The sequence below is a fragment of the Zootoca vivipara genome, chromosome 7, assembly GCF_965207765.1.
Source record: "Zootoca vivipara chromosome 7, rZooViv2.hap1.1, whole genome shotgun sequence".
Lineage (NCBI taxonomy): Eukaryota > Metazoa > Chordata > Lepidosauria > Squamata > Lacertidae > Zootoca > Zootoca vivipara.
Window position 1 is genome coordinate 64,475,663 of NC_142590.1, and position 19,610 is coordinate 64,495,272.

Genomic DNA, 19,610 nt, shown 5'->3' on the forward strand with positions numbered 1-19,610 from the left:
GCTCATGGAATGTAATTTTTGTTTTGCTTATGGTTTTAAGGTCTAAAAGAATTAACTGCTGTTTGAACTTTCATGGTGCATAATGTCTATGTTTCAAATGTGAACCAGGGTCACATTAGAAATCCTTGATACACTAAAGGGATTTAGCAAATGTGCATATTCTGTAGTTATTCCTAGTTGTCCGACACATAGCTCATCATCTGCCCTATCATTTGTGCAGTTTATGAAAGAGGTTTGCATGTATCAGTTTAAGCTTCATTTCCCCCTGACCCCTACCCCCTTTTTGTATGAATGGCATGACATTCCAAATTGAATTGGCACAATTCCACCCTTCTATTCCTAGAGTTAATTTCCGGTTTCTGCTGCCTTTAGCTAGGTGTTGTTCTACTCTCTTGACAAGGACAGGCAATCAATTGCCATGGGTCTCTGGGGCACTTTGGCTCAGTCATCTCCATCACTTGCCTCCATCACCTTGCTGACAGCTTTCATGTTAATGGTGGCATCATGTCATGTGCTTTAAATATATACTGTGGATCTGTAATTTGTGCAAGGCAACTGTCCTCCTGTCTCGGAGGAAGGGGGAATCTCATGCTTTTGAGAGGGAGGAAAGTAAAGTGGAAGCCAGAGCAATACCAAAGCTCTTCATGATCTTTCTGCTCATTCCTGTCCTATCATTTTCAATGTCAACTTCTCCTTGCTGTCTTAGAAAGGACAGCTTCAATGTACAACCTATTCTAGATTCACCTATTCATTCCACAATGCTCTCCAAACCATAAAATGAAATTGGATTTGTCTTTACTGCCAACACAGAAATCTGCAGACTTTCGTATGGTACTTCCCATAATTCATACTGGCATCTAGCCAATGAAGGCACTCTGAGTGTTTCTGGTAAAACATTCACGGCTATTACATCATAAAAAAGCGCCCATGAGGTTGCTTTAATGGCATACTATCATTTTTGTTGTGTATTGAGTCAAAGGATTTTATATCTGTATTCCTATTGTCTGTATTTGCATTAGGGTAAAGTAACTGCCTTTTAGTTCCAGAAGGTACAGCTACTATTGGTTCATTTAAGCTGTTGTATTTGGATCCTCTGTCTTATTGGTTCTCTCCAAAAGGCATCACTGTGATTGCCTGATATTGTTCCCTCCAAAATGTATCCCTTTCCCTGTCCCTATAAATGTTGCTTTCCTCTCCTCAGAGCTCAGTCTTGTTTGCTTTAATAAAGAAGTGTTACTAGAGAACTGTCTCCAGCATATTATGTCAAGAGAGCTGAAATCACGAACCCCACGTCACAACAATTTTACCAATATACATGCATTAAAAGTAAGGGAGCACTATTCATACAAAATAAGTAAATAAATTGTAGAGGAGCATTGCAGAGGTGCTTGCAGATCTACTCTTGGTTTCCTAATCTATGTCTATCATTCTGAGCGTCACCCAATTATGTGGAATTAGTCCTCTCAGGGGTTCCCCCCCCCCCTCTGTAGCTGCAGCCCTGGTGTGCTCATTCATTCATACAGATCCTTCCTGAATCTGTATAGTGAAGGACCCCCCAGGAGAGTCCAGCTCCCGAAGGCCTACTTTTAGCTTGTTAAATAAATTCAGCCCAAATTGAAACCATATTGAATCCAGAAGCTTCCTCGGCTACAGAACAGACAGCTGAGAACAAACACTTTCCAGAAGCATTAAAGAAAAAGAGCTTAGTGTAAGGGGAAGGCCTGGGGGGATTGAAGAGACAGCTGAGTTTTGATCCTATGAAGTGACACTAACGTCTTCTCAGGAACAGTGTGGTCACATTCTAGGACCATCCCAGGTTTGGGGAGTTAAGAGAAGGGGTGAGCTCTCAGTGTTAAGCTATCTGGCTTTCACTGGTTGCAACGTATAGCTAAATACTGTCCTCAAAAAGCCTGACCACTAGCAGTTGTCCCACTCCTCGGCAAAAAAATCTAAATTTATGGTACCATTTCTGTTAGCAGTGACTCGTTTTCCATATGAAGAGGGAAAGCTGATGATGCAGGTAAACCACAATCAAAACCTAACCTTCATCTTTCTTTGGGATCAATTTATTTGAGAAGCGCACAGGGGCTTCTTTCAATTTCTTGTATGAACAAGGCACTCTTAATTCACCTGCCATGCTGAGGTTTATCACATTATGACATAAGAGTGACCCCACTTCACTATGGAGAGTGTGTAGCAAAAATATCCTTTAAAAATTATTTAATTCAAGGGGGAGTTGTTATCCCAGGATAGCAAGCCTGGTATACCAACTTCTAAAACTTAGCTATGTAAAAACAACTTCAGAGTCAAAGCAGATTCCCATGTAACTCCACGCGAAATTTCCTGGGAAATTTTAGCCGGAGTGGATTCTTGCTGATTTGACTTGAGCTAAATTTCTGTAATGTTTAACTCCATGATCCCACTCCCAGTTATACCTCACATTTTGCTCTCTTTGAATGTGGCACGCACCCATAATATTTGCACTGCCCAGATGTGGGCACATGCCCACTCCAAAAAAGGTGCTCACTAAAACACTTCCTGGCGGCCAAAATTATTGGAAAATATCAGCTAGCAATGTAGAAATAATGCCCTAGCAAAAAGTCTGGAAGTGCTATGGACCCCTTTTCCTGCTTTCTTGGGCAACAACTGCCACAGAGTTACAGCAGCAGTCCGAATTACTGGAAGGGGCTGGAAACAGTATGAAACTAAACAGAAAATTTCCAGCTCCAATTTCTGATCTTACTGCATCTGTAGGTTTATTAGCTGCAAATTTGTGGTGTTCTGTGGAAGAGTTTATGGTTCCATATAGGTTTTTTTTCCCCTTGGCTTCCTAAGCAGAACCACTAATAGCCTCTAAGAGGCAGAAAATTGAGCTGAGGCTATCTGTTTTCGTCTCTCTCACTCTCCGGCCCCTCACGAGTTATTATTAGTTCCAGGCTATGTGTCATTGGTTCAAACAAATCACTCTGGCAGGCCAGTCTGGCAGTCATCGTTTTGCTACTGTCGATTTACTTTTACTCTTAAATAAACATTGATCGAGGTGTTCTAAATATGGGTCCATGGAAGCTCTCTAGAACAATAACAAGTTCAGACTAGGCGGGAGTTTTAAGAGGTTCCTCTTTTAAAAGCAGGAATAGGTGAAAAACCTGAACTGGCAGCTCTGAATGTGGTTAAGCGAATAAGGGTTTTATAGCCATACCCCTCACACCCATTCCCCGCCCCCCCCCCACCTTTGGCAGAGGACTGAGCTTCAAGAAAGACCATTAACATGGACAAGAGACTCTTTTCATATGCCGGTTTATTTCTATTTGGAGTTCTCTGGAGTGACACGGAATATAGCCTTGCTATTGTTTGCCAATTTTCTTTTAGGGGGGATTGTTTTAGTTTTATAGAATTACAGGAACATTCTCTCGTTGGAGCTATTAAGCAAGGGAGTACTCATCCAACAATATTTTATTTTATTTTTAAGTAAGGAAGACATGAGCAAGTCCTGTCAGGGAGCTCAGCTACTCAACATAATTAATGTCCCAGGCACCAGTCCCAGTTGGTGGGTCACACGACGCTTTCCAAACTGCAGTTGTGTTATAAATTATAGTGCTGGCCAGAGAGAAAACTGTGTTTTCCCAACAATGATACAGCATTCTTCCAGACAGGGACATAGTGGGCCATTCGGCTATTGTGAACAGGTTGTTGACAGCAGGTTGTATGTTTTTTAAATGAATTTCCAAAGAAAGTGGGATTAAATGGGGGGCAGAGGAAATACGGCGTATTGATACCCACAAAATCATGTGGACTCTGTGACAATGCAGTTCTAAGTGCTGTGAAAATGCAGCATCCACCAAGACAACTAGAGCCTTTTCATCCAAAAAAGCAACCAGTTCTTAGTATAACATTCTGTTTTTTCCATGATGTTGACCATTGACTATACGGCTGCTATTTTATATTGTTTTGACTTATATATTTTATTCATTCTACTTTTAGTCTATGCTTTTTATTGTATCTTTTCTTTTGCATTTTTAATGTTCACAGCGTACAGGGAGGGGGAAGGTTTGGACTAAAAAAAATGGTATATAAATTGACCATAGCAGCAGCAGAAGAAGCAATTGCGGCTGCACTGAGCACAGGGCCCCTCCAGCCTAGTGTTTTATCACGGGTATATTGACAATAATAGCGATTTAGTGGTGGGTTTTTAGTTTGTTCTGTGATGCTGTCCCAATGCTACAAAAGAGGGGTACAAATAAACCCAGAACATTTGTGATATAAAAAGTTACAGGATTTCAGCAAGCAGTTATGGGATATGCACTGACTCGTGTGACCACCCCAAAACCTTTGCAGGTGCAAAGAGTATTGAATGCAGAATCACGTCTGACTGCCCTGATAGCATCATGAGCATAAATCATGAATGTGCAATAGAAAGCACCTCTGGGGGCTCCACAAATGAAAAAGTGAAATTATAATCTTACTAAGTAAGCCCTTTGAATCATAGATTCATTTATTCTGCATCCAGTGTGCTCCCAACACACTGGGAAGCAGTGTGCCCACAAAGTAAGCCGCGATCTATATCTATCCTGTATCAGTCCTGTTGCTTTTTATTACATGTTGTGTTTTGATGCACCCCCCCAAAAAAAAACAAGCTTTGATCCAAATTAAGAAAAAGAAAGTCCTTGCTGCATTTTAAGATGCTAATGGATTCGCAGCTTTAGTAGATCCTGCAGCCTGAAGTTTTCCCACCTTAGTGCAAATATTTTTCCCTGTTTTGTTTTGTCTCATTTCTGTTCTCATCCTGAAGCAAAGTTCTTAACCCGAGGTACTATTTCTGGGTTAGTGGAGTCTGTAACCTGAAGCGTCTGTAACCCGAGGTACCACTGTAGTCTAGTGGAAACTAAAGTATTATTCTGAAGGAAATCTTAATTCCTAAATTGGTAGCAAAGCTATACAGTCATACCTCAGGTTACAGATGCTTTAGGTTGTGTGTTTTCAGGTTGCGCACCTCACCGAACCCAGAAGTACCGGAACGGGTTACTTCCGGGTTTCGGCGCTTGCACAGAAACACTAAATCACAATTTGCGCATGCTCAGGAGTGCTGAATCATGACCCATGCGTGCGCAGACACGGCGCTGCGGGTTACGAACGCTGAAGGTTGCGAACGTGCCTCCTGCACAGATCATGTTTGCAACCCGAGCATCCACTGTATTGCAAAGGTTTCTCAAGCAGCTCTTTCATATTTTGCATTGCTCAGTGCTAGCATTCCTAAGAGCAAGCTCTAAGAAAGGGGCTTTTGTGTGTCTCAGTTCATTTGCATTTTGGTATAACTTTTGCCCCTCTAGCAAGTGCATTCCCAAATAGAGTTCAGGAATGGAACCCCTATTCAGAGGGATCTGCTGAAAAATACAGTAATTTTCTCTCTGCCAAGCAGAAACTGAGAGGTTATCCAGATAGGCTCTGTCTGAATGCCAATGCTTATTCGGAAAGAACTATTCTTGTATGTGCTTGCATACTGCTTGATATGCAATCAAAAATTACAACTGTCAATTAAAGCCTGTGAAAGTGCTTGGAAGAGCAACTGAAAAAGCAAATGAGCGGCTTACGTTTTACTAATTATATTAGCTATCAATTGTTGCTTTGTTTTTACTAGTTCTAACATGGATCATGTCAAAAATTGTCAGACTTTTCATGTTCATGGGAGAGGCTGCTCGGAGGACTAGAGTGTCATAATGGAAATATTATATTTCACAATTCCCCACCCTGCATTCATAGGAATTCCATTAGTTATGGAAATTTTGATCTAAGCATGCGCTATATCAACAATTGCAACCCAATATAGTCATCCCTTTAAAGGCTGTCGCTATTTCTGAGTGGGATTCAATCACATATTGGCAAACTCAGGTTGTGCAATTACAGTGGGAAGATCTTGTGCAAGAAACCTACTTCCCCAAAAGATCAGCCTTTTTTTTTTGCAATAAGGAAAATGATGGGAAAATGCAGTGGGAAGTGCATGCTATGATGTAACACCATCTAGTCTTCCCACAAACCAATCAGAGTGAATGCTCTGTAGCTGATGTCTGATCTCCCTGCAAACAATCAGGATAAATGTAAACATCACCACCACCACCCACCCTTCACCACATGGTCTCAGGGAAGGGCGCAACAATTCAAAATATTGAAAACAATTAAAAACAAATCAGACAATATTCCAAGTACACTGCTTTCCAAGTGCCATCGCATCATAAATTTGTGCAATGGCTTTATGATAATGGCAGGTTTATTGTCAGTCCCTTTCCTAATAAATCCTAATACGGATTTTTTTTTTTAAAAAAAAAGTAGTATCACAATGGGCACTTTCCAGTCCTTCAATATGGAGGCTGATCTTAGGGACAAGTCACATATTTTTTGTTAAAAGATGAGCAATTTAACACTGTAGTTCTTTAAGAACATTCAGGTAGATGCAGTCTGAACACAGTGATTTTTCCGTTTCCCATTTATCAATAAGGTCTAAGCCTTCCTCTAATTCCCTTCTTGAGAAAGTTAGTTCAAGCACAAGTGATCTGCCCTACGTCTTTCACTGTGTAAACAGAATGCAGAGAATTCATTCAGCTTCTCTGCAATGTCCTTGTCTTCCTTTAGCACACCTTTTACTCCTTGTTGTCTAAAGGCCCAACCACCACCTTAGCCAGTTTCCTCTTTCTAATGTAATTAAATATTTTATTGGTGATGGTCTTTATGTCTAAAATGATGTGCTCCTCAAATACTACTATTGTTACTACTACTACTACTACTAATAATAATAATAATAATTGCATCCTTTCTTGTCTGCTTACATTTCTTTTGCTAAAGTTTGTGTTCCTTTTTGTTCTCTTCATCTGGGCAAGACTTCATTTTACTGGACCACAATTTCTTCCACTCTTCTTGAGGCCTGACTTCTCCCCTTAGCACACTGCTTCACTGGACACCTTTTTAAAAAGCTCTCCCAACCCCCCACATTACCTTTGTACTAATTCTTCAAACCCCATTTTCCCTCAAGCCCATCATTCACTAACCTCCCCACTTCCTGTGGAGATATGATGTAACATCAGAGTCACTCAGGCAGTAGCAGTAGAAGTGCCTTTATCTTATCCAAGTATTTTAGTCCATCTCTGCCAGGAGATTCACCACCACTGCAAAATCTCACAAAGCGTTAGATTATAAAATGATTAGCCATAGTTTTGGGTGTTTTTTTTTAACAGTGTGTATTGCTTAGGCTGTTCTCAAAAGCAGTGCTTTTATCTGAGTTTGCATTTTTCCACGTCTGTAACTGAAGGAAAATATATACTGTAGTGAGAAGATAGTACATCCAATATAAAAATGGCTCTGTAACAAGTGAGACATTTAAGACTCACCTGTTTCTATGTCACTTGAGAAAACACCATTGTAGTAGTGAAGTTTGAAATTAGAATGTCATAGAAGACTGGTGCCTTTAAAAATTGGGAAATATTTCTGGTCACAAGTGGAGCATGCTTACCTCCACTGCAATCACGTACCTTAAGCATACAGAGCAAAGAGTTTTGTGGCAGCTTAACACTAACAGATTTCGCTACAACACTAGATTTCATGGACCAGAGCTATCTTCAGTTGCATGAAGTGTGATTCAGTTTTCAGGTATACATACCCTGGATGTAATGGTGTGTGTGTGTGTGTGTGTGTGTGTGTAAATGTTGGAATTAAGTGTCGATGGAATGCAACAAGTATAGTCTGACAGTTCAGTCAAAGCTCAGATATCTGTATAATAACCCTTTGCAGCAACAGTGGCTGGTGACAACAGAATTGTTTTAGCATTGCTGAGAAAATTCACACCTATAGTGGAACAGGAAACCATTATCTCTACTTTGACCCAAATGAATAGAATTCAATTTTTTGATGTTACAGTTTCACACTGGCGTTTCTCTTTGAAGTTCCTTTGTTCCAGGGTAGCCACTAGTGTGTGTGTGTAAATATCTGAGATGTTCACCTACTGGTCTGCTGTATTGGGGCCTCTGAGTTTAAGTAGGTGTTATAGCATATGGATCTAACTGCATGCAAACACTTTTGACACTGATTTGTGTTACATGGTGCTTCTTTCCGCTGCTAATAAGAGGCATGTCTAGCCCTGCCTACAATGGATAAGGGCACAGGGGAGTTACAGCGTAATTATGAGGCAGTGGTTGTGGGGGAGAAAGGGGGGAAGTGGGCGTTACTAGGCAATTAGACGGCAAATCCCATTTAATTCCAGAGTAAATTCATGGTTGTTTCTGTCCTTTAACCACAATCCCATTCATGTGGTAATTACTTTGGGGTCCATTAAGTGCAATTACAAAGTAATCCACAGGAGCCAGTAATTACTCAAAGGTTCTAAGATATTCACCAATTAAAACCCACTGGGCTACCATGTAAATAGAAATGGTCACATGGCATTTATGAGTCAGGATAGTTCCCTGCAACGTGTTTTATTGTGCTCATTGGCAGTTCAGATGTTCAGGTGGCATCATATTCTTTGGGTTAAGTTTAGCTAGGAGCTTCTCTTGTCTATCTTCATCACTGGCTCAGAAATACAGATAGAGGAGTTTCTCCTGGAAATGGGCATCACTCTCTCAACAATTGAATTAAACCGGTTGGGGGTGAGGGGGACACTATATTAGTTGAAAATTTAAATCCAAATACAGTAGGAGGGTTAACACACTTTGACCACTGAAAAGCATAATGTTGGGGCCTTCTTGCATGTAACTCATGATATATCTCATTTCCCCTTGGAGAATTACTGGTGCTTTCAGATGTTATAGTCACTCAATTTGACATGTGGCAAACATGCCATGCCAACACCAGCATTCCAGAAAAATATATTAAGACCAGTTTCTTAACACAATAAAGCATTAGCTTAGCAGCAAATATAATAACAAACACCAAAACACAACATTTCACTTGCAACAAGATTGCATCGTCATCTTAATTTTATTGGTGTTGAACTACAACTCCCATCATCCCTGGCTATTGGCTGTGCTGGCTGGCAATGATGACAGTTACTGACTCCACACCACTGGGGGGGGGATCATTGGCCATCTATGCCTCTCGATTTCTTTAAAGTACAGTCATACCTCGGTTTAAGTACCGGTACGCCTCGGTTTGAGTATTTTCAGTTTAAGTACTCCGCGGACCCGTCTGGAACGGATTAATCCACTTTCCATTACTTTCAATGGGAAAGTCCCTTGTAGGCTACAGCTGCTGCTTCCCCCTTTCTCTGAAAACTGGGCAAGGCCAAGCAAGCTGTGAAGAAAGCACTCTGTTTGAAAATGCTTTAATAATTTCCTTGCCATTTTGCTTCGTTTTAGAAATGTGCTTGAGAGGAGGACAGTGGTGGTGGGTGAGTGTAGAATGCCAAGTCCTAGAAGGGAAGCTAAGATGCATCAGAGGGAGTAGCTCAGATAGGGTTGCTGGGGGTCCAGGATGGTGGTATTACTAGAGGTCTCTGGAGCTTGGCATGGCTCAGGCCTGATTTGTCTCCTAACAGGGAATATTCCAGCATTTCTTTGATATTGTGTTTCCAGACATGGGTGGCTGGATAAACATACTTGGAAAGCTCATCTCCAGTGCATAATGATTGTGTTTTTCCAACCCTTTGGAATGTGTCACACTCTGCTGAGCTTTTCTAGCTTTCTTAATGATGCCTTTGCTTTTCTCTCTCCCAGGGACCTAAATTATAATGAGTTGGTGGAATTCCCAGTGGCCATTAGGACACTCAGCCGACTTCAAGAGCTGTAAGGCATTTCTTTTGCTTTCCTCGAGGAAGAATTCTCAAAGAGATAATCTGGCCTCAGCTTTTAATGTGGACGGAACTGCCATTCCAAATGCTAATGCGCATTCCTCTTTCACCAGTCCTCTCATAAATTCAGCATGCCCCTCTCCCCGCACTGCAATAAAATGCCTCACGGATATCATTAGTGCCAAATAGAATTTCCAAAGTTGTGGTACCAGTGGGCAGATCGCCATGGGGTGTAATAACTATGGCCTTTGGCCAAACACATGAGCCTCTCGCACACAAACACACCTCCGCAGAGAACTGCTGAAGGACCACAGCACTGATGGGATAGGCATATTTTGCTGTGCCAGTTTCTGCAGCCCCTGCTGCTTTCCACCTCCAGGGCTATGTTCCTTCAGAAGAAGCTTTGAGGCTCTAATTATTACCCTCAGTGGAGCATTCTCATTTTCCACCTCGCTAAGGTCCATTCATTCTTCCAGGACATGGGCAATTTCTGGCTTTCCAAGAAACAGACGTGCATTGTGGGTAATAGGTTTCTCAGCCCTTAGGGTGTGTTCAGATGGTCCTAATTTGGGAGTGGCATGCACTGTCTCAGTGTTTCCCGTTTCTAAAGTCCACATATCTGGGCTGTTTCAGCTGCCCTGGTTCCCACCAGATTACTGTGTCCCAGGATAGGGGTCTAGACTGTGAAGCTTACATTGTTAGCTTGCCAAGAGCACAGGGGGTGTCTCTTGTACTTATCTGCATATATTCTGCTTACATTATAACTGTTGTTTGTGATGTCAGGTTTGACCAATGCTGCTAATTCAGTTTGGCGAAAATGCAGACTTCATTAAATGGTCTTGTCCTATCTTTGCATCTCAAAAATTGATATGCATGCACATTCACTGTAAAGTTGTTGGGAGGCTAAAATCAGGCCCGTCCTAGCCATAGAGGCTAGTGGTGCGGAGAACCACGGCGCCGGGCGCTGGAAGGGCACCAAGTGAGCGCAGGGTTCCAGCGATCTGGCCAGGACTGCGCTCCTTCTCCGAGAACTCCACACTGTGCCTCCTTCTCGTTTCCCCAGCGCTGGGTTCCGCTCAGTCAAGCTTCGCCACCAGCGCGCGCACAGCGCCCAAGCGGCTTTTGCTGGTCCCGCGGTGTGCACGCTGGTGGCGAAGCTTGACTGAGCAGAACCCAGCGCTGGGGAAACGAGAAGGAGGCGCAGCACGGAGTCCTTGGAGGTGGCCTCCCGCTGCTGCCGCGGTCCGCTTGGCACTCCTGGGCCCTTGGAGAGGCTCTGGAGGGGGGCGCTGGAGGGACCTAGCGCCAGGGTGCTGGGTGGGCTTAAGACGCCCCTGGCTAAAATACTTTGAGCTTCATAGAGAATTGAAGTGCATATATTAAGAAATAAAATATGGTAATCATGGCCACATAATGGGCATGTGTCTGTTTTGCAGCATGTATACAAACAACAGGAGGGAAAAACATAAGTGGTGACAGCTCCCTGCCACATCTTCACAAACGCAATGGACTACATTGAAGATTCACACACTATCCATGTAGTAAATTTCATGTTGTGAGAAAGCTAACTTAAGACTTTCCATGTTTAAACAATACTTCTGTGTTCTAATCCTTAACTGCCCTGGTGTTTTCTTGCTCTACAGGGGCTTCCATAACAACAACATCAAGGCTATTCCACAGAAGGCATTTGCTGGGAATCCATTGCTCCAGATTATGTAAGGAATAGGAATATTAAACCCAAGATCACTGCATAACCCCACCACGCTTGTCATCAGGGAGCTCATCATAATTCCCAGGCCTATCATTTCTCTATTTCCTGAGGGGAAAGTTAAAGAAAGGAAACCAACACGAGTTGGAAAGTTGTACTCTAAATTTCCTTTACCTGTTTCTAATGCCATGTAATTTACTGTATTCCATCAGGGGAATGAAAAAGAGGAATCAACAGGTTATAACTGCAGTGTTTTCTTCATCCATATCAGTGCAGGTTCATTGTCCCCTTTCAGCCACTGGAAGATAGGAAAATGTAAGTGAGGTGCAATGCAAAGGAAGCTCCTGAAGGAGCTGCCCAAATATGCTTTTCAGGCAGTTTTCCACTTTCTTTCATGGTGCTGCTTTTTTTAGAATTACTCTGTGGCAGGCAAAGCTTGTCATTAGCTGGACAGGCTATGTCAGAGCTTCATTACTGTAGAAATTTGACTAGGCAAAGGGTATTCTTGGGTCAGCTGGGAAAACATTCTTCACTTTTCCCCATGGTCTCGTACCTGCTTTCGTCCTATTCCCCCAGATGTGATAGACTTCTATATCCCACATGGTGCACCTCTTTTAATTCTCTCCCAGTCACCTTCCTAAGTAGTATTCATACAAGCAACAGGGAAGAGGCCAGGCCTTCCTTGCATATATTGGCATTAACTGTGCCTTCTCCTCTTCTATAGGACTTTGACCCGGGCTGGCATCCATTTGCTTCCTGGAGGAATGTGCCAGCAGTTACCCAGCCTACGAGTTCTGTGAGTTACAAACACGCTTCCCTTTCTTGCTAGGGCTCTTGGCAGGCATATTTCCTACCAACACAGGAAGTCATGGCTCCCTGTTGCTGACCAGTCTGGCACAGAAGTGTACTGGGCAGCCATGGCACATTTTCCACCCTTCTGCCGTCTCCATTCCAGGGAGCTAGCATTAATGGGCTTTCTGGAAATCATATTGTGTCGCTTCAGTTCCATCTGTAGTCATCACTCTTAATCCCCGAATTTAATGAACACCAGTATTGGTACATATTGGGTTAAGAATATCATGGTGATGAGTGGGCAGAAAAACAGGGCAGAGATTATCCAGGATTAAGATCAAAGTTTGTCTTTTGCACAAGTTGAAAGAAGTGCACAAGTTGAAAAATTGCAGACTCTGGAGTGTCATCTACAGCTCTTGCCTAGTCCTCAGCTAACACACAATACATTAAACTGTGGTGTTTTTCAGCTATGCATCCCCAGATGTTGTTGGACTACGGTTCCTATAATCCCGTCATTTTAGCCAGTGATCAGGGATTGCGGGTGTTGTACTTGAGCAATATCCTTGGGACACAAGGTTGAAGAACACTGGTTTCAAGTGAACAGCATCATGCAGAAATATGCTTTATACCAGGCATCCCCAAACTTTGGCCCTCCAGATGTTTTGAACTACAATTCCCATCTTCCCCAACCACTGGTCCTGTTAGCTAGGGATCATGGGAGTTGTAGGCCAAAACATCTGGAGGGCCGCAATTTGGGGGTGCCTGCTTTATACCCATATGTCAACTTAGATAGCCACCAAGTAGTAGCCAGTTACTGCTCTGTTTTTGGCTTTTTTTGGTGAGTCGAACACAGAAAGAAGCTAAATTGAACAGAGGAAGGGTTGAATAATCTAGGAATAATATCAGGAAACTGGGCATATAAATGAATGAAAGGACTGGTGCCAAGCATGGGGTGGGTGCAAAGAGGATATTACCTGTCTCTGGGGTTTCCTGCTTCCCCAGCTGCATAGCCTGGGGACACCCACTCCTTTCCTCCGAACCAAATACATTTCAAGAAGGAAGGCTTTGTTCTCACCTTTGTTGTTTTCCCCACAGTGAGCTCTCGCACAATCAAATTGAGGAGCTACCCAGTTTCCACCACTGCCAGAAGTTGGAAGAGATGTGAGTAACTCTTGCTTCGGGGCAAGCTGAGGTGGAATCCCCAAGCCTGCACAACAAGTTAAGCAGTCTGGAGGTGGATAAACAGTCTGGAGATGGATGCTGTAGCACAGGGACCTAATCAGGATCTTCCTGGGGTTTAATAACATCTCTGGGTTTCTTGTGCCCTGTGTATAACTTTTTGCATGAATGCTTGAAGCTGCCTTATGCAGGAAGCTGCCTTATGCAAAGCCAGGCTGTTGGTCCATCTAGCTCAGTATTGTCTGCACTGGCTGGCGGTGGCTCTCCAGGGTTGCAGGCAGGAGCTTTTCCCAGTCTGACCTAGCATCGGTTGAACTTGAGACCTTCTGAAGGGAAGGCATATGCTCTACCACTGAACATAAAATAGTTTTGAGGGATTTCAGGTTGAGAAGGTCAGGGCAAAACAGACCAGTGAGTATGAGGGCACTGAGTCTTTGCTTTCCCAAGAGTTCCCTTCTCCCCACCCACATGGTATTCCCATGGGTGGGAGCACCAGCTGGTGACACCGAGCCCTGCAGGCTTCATAGTGTGAGCAGATGCTGAAGAGGCCTGGGAACTGCTGGTATAAAGAAACCTTGGTGCTTGTAACTGCGCCACCCCCCCCCCGCCTCCCTCAAGCACACTTTTTATTTGAAGGGGGCACTGTCCCAGGCCTGGGGCAGTATGCAGGGAAAGGGGTGGGTGGCAAGGAGTTGTTTTGTTTCTTGATCCACTTTCCCCTTGAAATCTGAACCTTTTCAACCCTGAATAGAAATAACCTTCATGGCTGTCCTCCTTTCTTCTGCTGCCAATGAGGATGGAGATCTCTGTGAAGCAAGTCTCCCTCTCTCATTTCAGCCTCTCTGTCTTTGCAGTGGCCTTCAGCACAACCGCATCCACAAAATTGGAGCAGACACCTTTGGGCAGCTCACAGCCTTGCGCTCCATGTGAGTACAGCCTGCTGGAAGCATCACAAGTTTTTATTTTAGTGGAGTAGTGCTCTGGGCAGTGTGCTCTGGGCATGATTGCAGACGCAGCCGTACAAGGATCTATTCAAAACAAGCCAGCCATGCTAGCCCATGGACAGACAACAGCCCATTCTTGTTATGACATCTACCTTGCCCCCACCAACCGGAAAAAAGGAGCAGTAGCACTGAGTGGAATATGTACAGTAGTTCAATGTGTTGGGCCCAGCTCCAAGCCTGCAAAAGTACCAGATGCAGATGAATTTAAAATATTGTTGCAGAAGCTGGGTGCCACACCCACTCTTTGGTAGCAAGATTCCAGGGGATTTCAGGCACTCACCCAGGGTTTCTGCTCCTTTGGAGGCTTGAAGACCCAGCGAAGACTGTTGTGGCTTTAATAAATATAATTCATTCATCTATTTACACCTTCAGCCTGCATGGAGCGAGTCTAGATTTTTCAGCATGGTCATTTCAAGAGGGGCTTGTCCCGCACAGCAGCGCAGCACTGGAGTCAAAGTTATCTCTCCCAGCAAGCCTTCAGCCAGCCTGCCCAAGATGGATCCCAGTCTCTTCTCTCCCCTCTTCTTCCCAGCACACCTCACTCCAAACTCTCTCTTTTCCTGACACTTCAGTCATACACCTTATCACCATAGCAACCTCTATCTGCCCAGGCCCAAGAATTCCTCTCAGGTGGACCATCAACACCTTTTGTCATGTTTATTCCTCTATCCCAGGTGAGGCCCTGGCTTGGAAAGGAAGCTTAGTCGGTATTCTTCCACTGGCCTGCAATTTTCCCTTCAACCTTCCAACTAATCAAAACCCTACCATGTATTAATTTCTAGGGTTTAGGGGTGCCCCCTTGAAATCTACAACAATATGAACACACACTCTATATCTATCACATGCCTCACACATAGAGAAGACTTGTGATATATTGCATTCCTTAGAGTTACAAGCATACCAGGAACAAGAGATTATTTGTGCACCAAAAAGTTTCAACCCTTTGGACTGAAAAGGGGGGGATTCAAAAATAAGTAAAAACAATGGTTCATCACTCATCTTTCCTGCTCCTTACTCAAGTTCTCGAACAGAGTCCTCTGCTCTGTCCCAAAGCTTAGCCCTAGCCTAGCCCTATCTTGCAAACCTCACAGCCTTGCACTTTCTGTTCAGGCTGTTCCTTACACAACTCTCCCTGTTGAAGCTAGAGGACAACAGCCCCTCATACCCTCCATGGATCGTTCAGAAGCTGTAGGCAAGAACCCTGTTGTGTGACCAGCCAGCTTGTATTCCTAAGGCCCATACTTCTGAGGTTCTGCTGAAATAACAATCCATACCATACCCATACTAAATTCACACATAATAATTCCTCCACCACCCTTTGGTGGGTGGGGAGGTCACAGTGCACAGAAAGGACAGGGTCAACCCTCTCTTCCCCAGGTGCAACCTTTCCCCGAAAATGCCCTCCTGCGCTGCTATCATGCTTAAAAGAAGCTTTCTGTTGCATCCAACAGAAGGCTTTTGAAGCCTAATTGCAGAAAGAGAAGGGGGGACAGGATGCTGCAAGCTGGATGGAGATGCCCCAGGTGCCAGATCCAACCCATGGGTCGGTTGCTACCCCTCCCTAGAAAAATGTGGTTATCTTTTTTTTTCCTGCTTGGACTTCCAGTGGGATGACTTTTTTCATGTGTTCAAGCTTATTCTCTTCCTCATCCTCAAAACTGTGCGGGCAGAGGGTGGGTCCGGTGGGAGGAGGAGAGTGACAGCCTGCCCAGGTGTTTGTGCAGGCAAAGGGTAGGTTCACGAGGAGGAGAGCCAAGGGTGAGAGCATTAGTTATTGCAGGACACAGGTAGGGGGTGGAGTGGGGCAGGGAGGAAGAGTTAGAAAGAGGGTTTTTGCACAGGCAGAGGGTGGGTCACAGAATAAACCACTTTAAACCCTGTGTCATTTCTGCACCAGGTAAAGTAATTTTTAGCCCCACAATCCCCCCTGACCTGCCCTTTATTTTGCCCAACCAAAGGTGGCAACCCTAGCAGTTCCCCACCCCTGACTTACAGACTCTTCAGCATACTTTCTTCATCACTGCATGTACTTTTGCCTTACAGAGACCTGAGCTGGAATTCCATTCAATCTATCCACACGGATGCCTTTGTGACCCTCCGCTCTCTCATCAAGCTGTAAGTTACAGTGGCAGGGATAAATTACTGTTGTTTAAGTTAAATTTATACGCCACCCTCCCTTCCAAAGCAGGCCAGGGCAGTAAGAGAGGTAGGCATTATGTCAAAGGTATGCATTGTGTCAAAAATTAAATACCCCAAACTGAGGTGCTACAGAAGATGTTAATCTACTTTTACACACAGCTAAATATGCTTTTCACCTGACCCAAACCTGATTGCTTATCCATTTTCAATGTCTAAATTAAAAGCATAAAAGTGCTATCACTTTATAATATTTTTAACACCAGGCAAGTGAAAGTCCTTAGTTCTGCCAAGCAGTGAAAATTTTGGAATTATTGAGGAGCTTCAACATCCTAAAGGCCTTCCTTGGCTCCACTGTGCCCTCTCATTTAAACAATAATATACCATTAAATGCCAAGTGTTGTTTCTATTATAGAACAGAGTTTAGCTGAAATAACCCATACAGCATGTTCTGTTACTGGACTAAAACAATGTGCTTATTTTCAAGGGAAAATCAGGTGAAAAGAAAAGAAACATCTTGCTGGCAGATCCCCTTAAAAGTGGCAGGCTAACAGTACAGGGTACAAAAGCCTAGCTCCCTAATTTCTAGGGATAATAGGGTGGGATTTACCCAACCAGCCCCAGCAGTGGAAACACAGTGCATGGATTGCCTCTGGAAAATGAGGCTTTCCCTTCCCCTCCCCACACACCTTCCCATGCCCCCTGAAAGGGGGGTAGTTCCATTTAGCAAACTAGAATGCCAGATGGAGCAATTGGAAGAGCATGATATTAAATTCCACCAATGGACTTTTGTCCAAAGTAAGTCTAAATAGCATGCTTAGGGACAGCAGGCCGCTGGACTGGATTGTTTGAGAATCCAGGCATGGACCCTTGGGTACTGCATGGGCATGTGGAAGCTAGGAAAAGTGTCAGTGTCCTTATAGAATACTTCAGAGTAGGGGGTGGATTTAGGGGCAAGTCTTGCGGGTGGCGCTGTGCTGATCAGAAGGTCGGTGGTTCGAATCCCCACAACGGGGTGAGCTCCCATTGCTCGATCCCAGCTCCTGCCAACCTAGCAGTTCAAAAGCACGTCAAAGTGCAAGTAGATAAACAGGTACCGCTCCGGCGGGAAGGTAAACGGCGTTTCCGTGTGCTGCTTTGGTTCACCAGAAGCGGCTTAGTCATGCTGGCCACATGACCCGGAAGCTGTACGCCGGCTCCCTCGGCCAATAGAGCGAGATGAGCGCCGCAACCCCAGAGTCGGTCACGACTGGACCTAATGGTCAGGGGTCCCTTTACCTTTACCTGCTATCAACAAAAGAGCAACTGAGCATCTAGTACTGCAGCAATAAAACTGCTTGCACATTTGCAAAGCTAAGCAGGGTCCTGTATGATTTCAAGTTGGATGTGGGGCGCTGTGTGTTGAGATTCCTGCATTGCAGGGGTTTGGACTAGATGACCCTCGGGGTCCCTTACAACGCTATAATTCTATGAACTGCTATGGAAGAACCACAAATCAGAATTGCTAAAGTGATGGGCCAGGTGTACATGTGCTGCATTGGCACTGCATCTTCCCGTGGTCTTATTTTGACATGTCTGTGCATAAGCAGAAGCACAGGAAGCATTCCTGAGAAAAGTAGGTAGTTTTCTTGTGGGGCATGCCTCTGCCGACTCCTGGAACTCTGTTGTGCTGAGAACACAACCCACACTGGTCCCACAGCCATTGCAGTTGGCAAGTGTGGGGCCAGTGAATAGACACAAACCGCTTGAGCCATTGGCTTGCAGGGATAAATGGGTCACAAAGGCATATCTGATCACTATGTTGATGTGATGTAAATGTCTCACTGCACTATTACGGTATATTGCAACGTGTGGGACAAAAAGGAGTGCATGAAATCTGTCTATGGGCCTGAGGCTATTATTCGTCTGGCATTTTGGAGAAAAGCCTTGCTTTTTTATTGTGTGGAAAAGATAAAAGGGATCGTGTCTTTTGCCGGCGAAGCTAACAGAGCAACTATACTGAGAAACAATCAGCTACACATAGTGAACTTTGTTGGCCTCTCTTTCCTTAGTGATAATTCAACCTATACTTGGAATCTTTCTGCCATTCAGCACAATAGCTTCCCCTCATACATCCTCAGTGGGTGGATCATGTATTAAAGCTACTTGCTGGCTAGCCTGGGAAGAATGTATAGTATAATAATGCTATTTACATATTTTATTACACTTTTGTACCATTCTTCTTCCCAGGTAGCTCAGGATACTATAAAATATCATACCCTTTCCTATTATAACAACACAGCCACTCTTTGAGGTCACTAGTTAACTTGATTAGCAAAGCAGTGGTTCTTTACCTTTGGTCTCCCTGAGTCCTAGTCCTACACTGCAGCATACCCTCCAACATTTCTCCGGCGAAAATACAAAATGCTACTACAGAGAGCAAAAGAGGCCCACACCTTCCAGAATCTCTGTTTGGTTAGTTTCCCGTTGGGAGACCTTATAGGAACCATGTGTATGCTTCCTTGAGTTCCATGATGGAAGAAAAGTGGGCTTATAAATGATAGAAAATAAATAGATAAAATAAACAAGACTAGTGAGAAGGTTATAGGTTGAAGAGGAAAGAGAAGCCACAGAGATTCACAATGTGTGGATGCTTATTTTTCTTGGCTTCGTGTCACATACAAACAGGGGTTCGTTGTGAATGACCAACGGTTGTTGCATAATTGCTAGTTGATAAAGAAGGCAACTTGAAACCATGAGTCATGAAACTGGCTTGAAACCTATAAGGAGCCTTGTCCATGTAGCCCTAAACCATGATTCAGTTTGACATGTCGTGGAGTGCTTTAAAGCACTATACAGTATATTTTCTAACTGGTAACATCTATTTTTGATGGAAAGAGATCTATTTAAAGCAAATACATCTCCTAAAAGTTAGGTTATTTACCAAGGATTACGTGATGAGCACAAGTTTTCCTGTTCCTATGAATAGTTGCTGCCTTAAAGATGCATGTTTTGGTCAGTGGTTGCCATTTTTACCGTAGAG

The 19,610-nt window shown here is 43.8% G+C and overlaps 1 protein-coding gene across 1 annotated transcript in view; it reads left to right on the forward strand.

The window, feature by feature from the left end:
* Positions 1 to 19,610, forward strand: part of LGR6 (leucine rich repeat containing G protein-coupled receptor 6) — a 137,226-nt gene that overhangs the window by 107,166 nt on the left and 10,450 nt on the right. The window contains exons 7-12 of the mRNA XM_035121513.3: positions 9,696 to 9,764; positions 11,413 to 11,484; positions 12,202 to 12,273; positions 13,365 to 13,430; positions 14,303 to 14,374; positions 16,496 to 16,567. Of these exons, the coding sequence (XP_034977404.2) occupies positions 9,696 to 9,764; positions 11,413 to 11,484; positions 12,202 to 12,273; positions 13,365 to 13,430; positions 14,303 to 14,374; positions 16,496 to 16,567 (423 nt within the window). The remainder of the gene's footprint in view (positions 1 to 9,695; positions 9,765 to 11,412; positions 11,485 to 12,201; positions 12,274 to 13,364; positions 13,431 to 14,302; positions 14,375 to 16,495; positions 16,568 to 19,610) is intronic.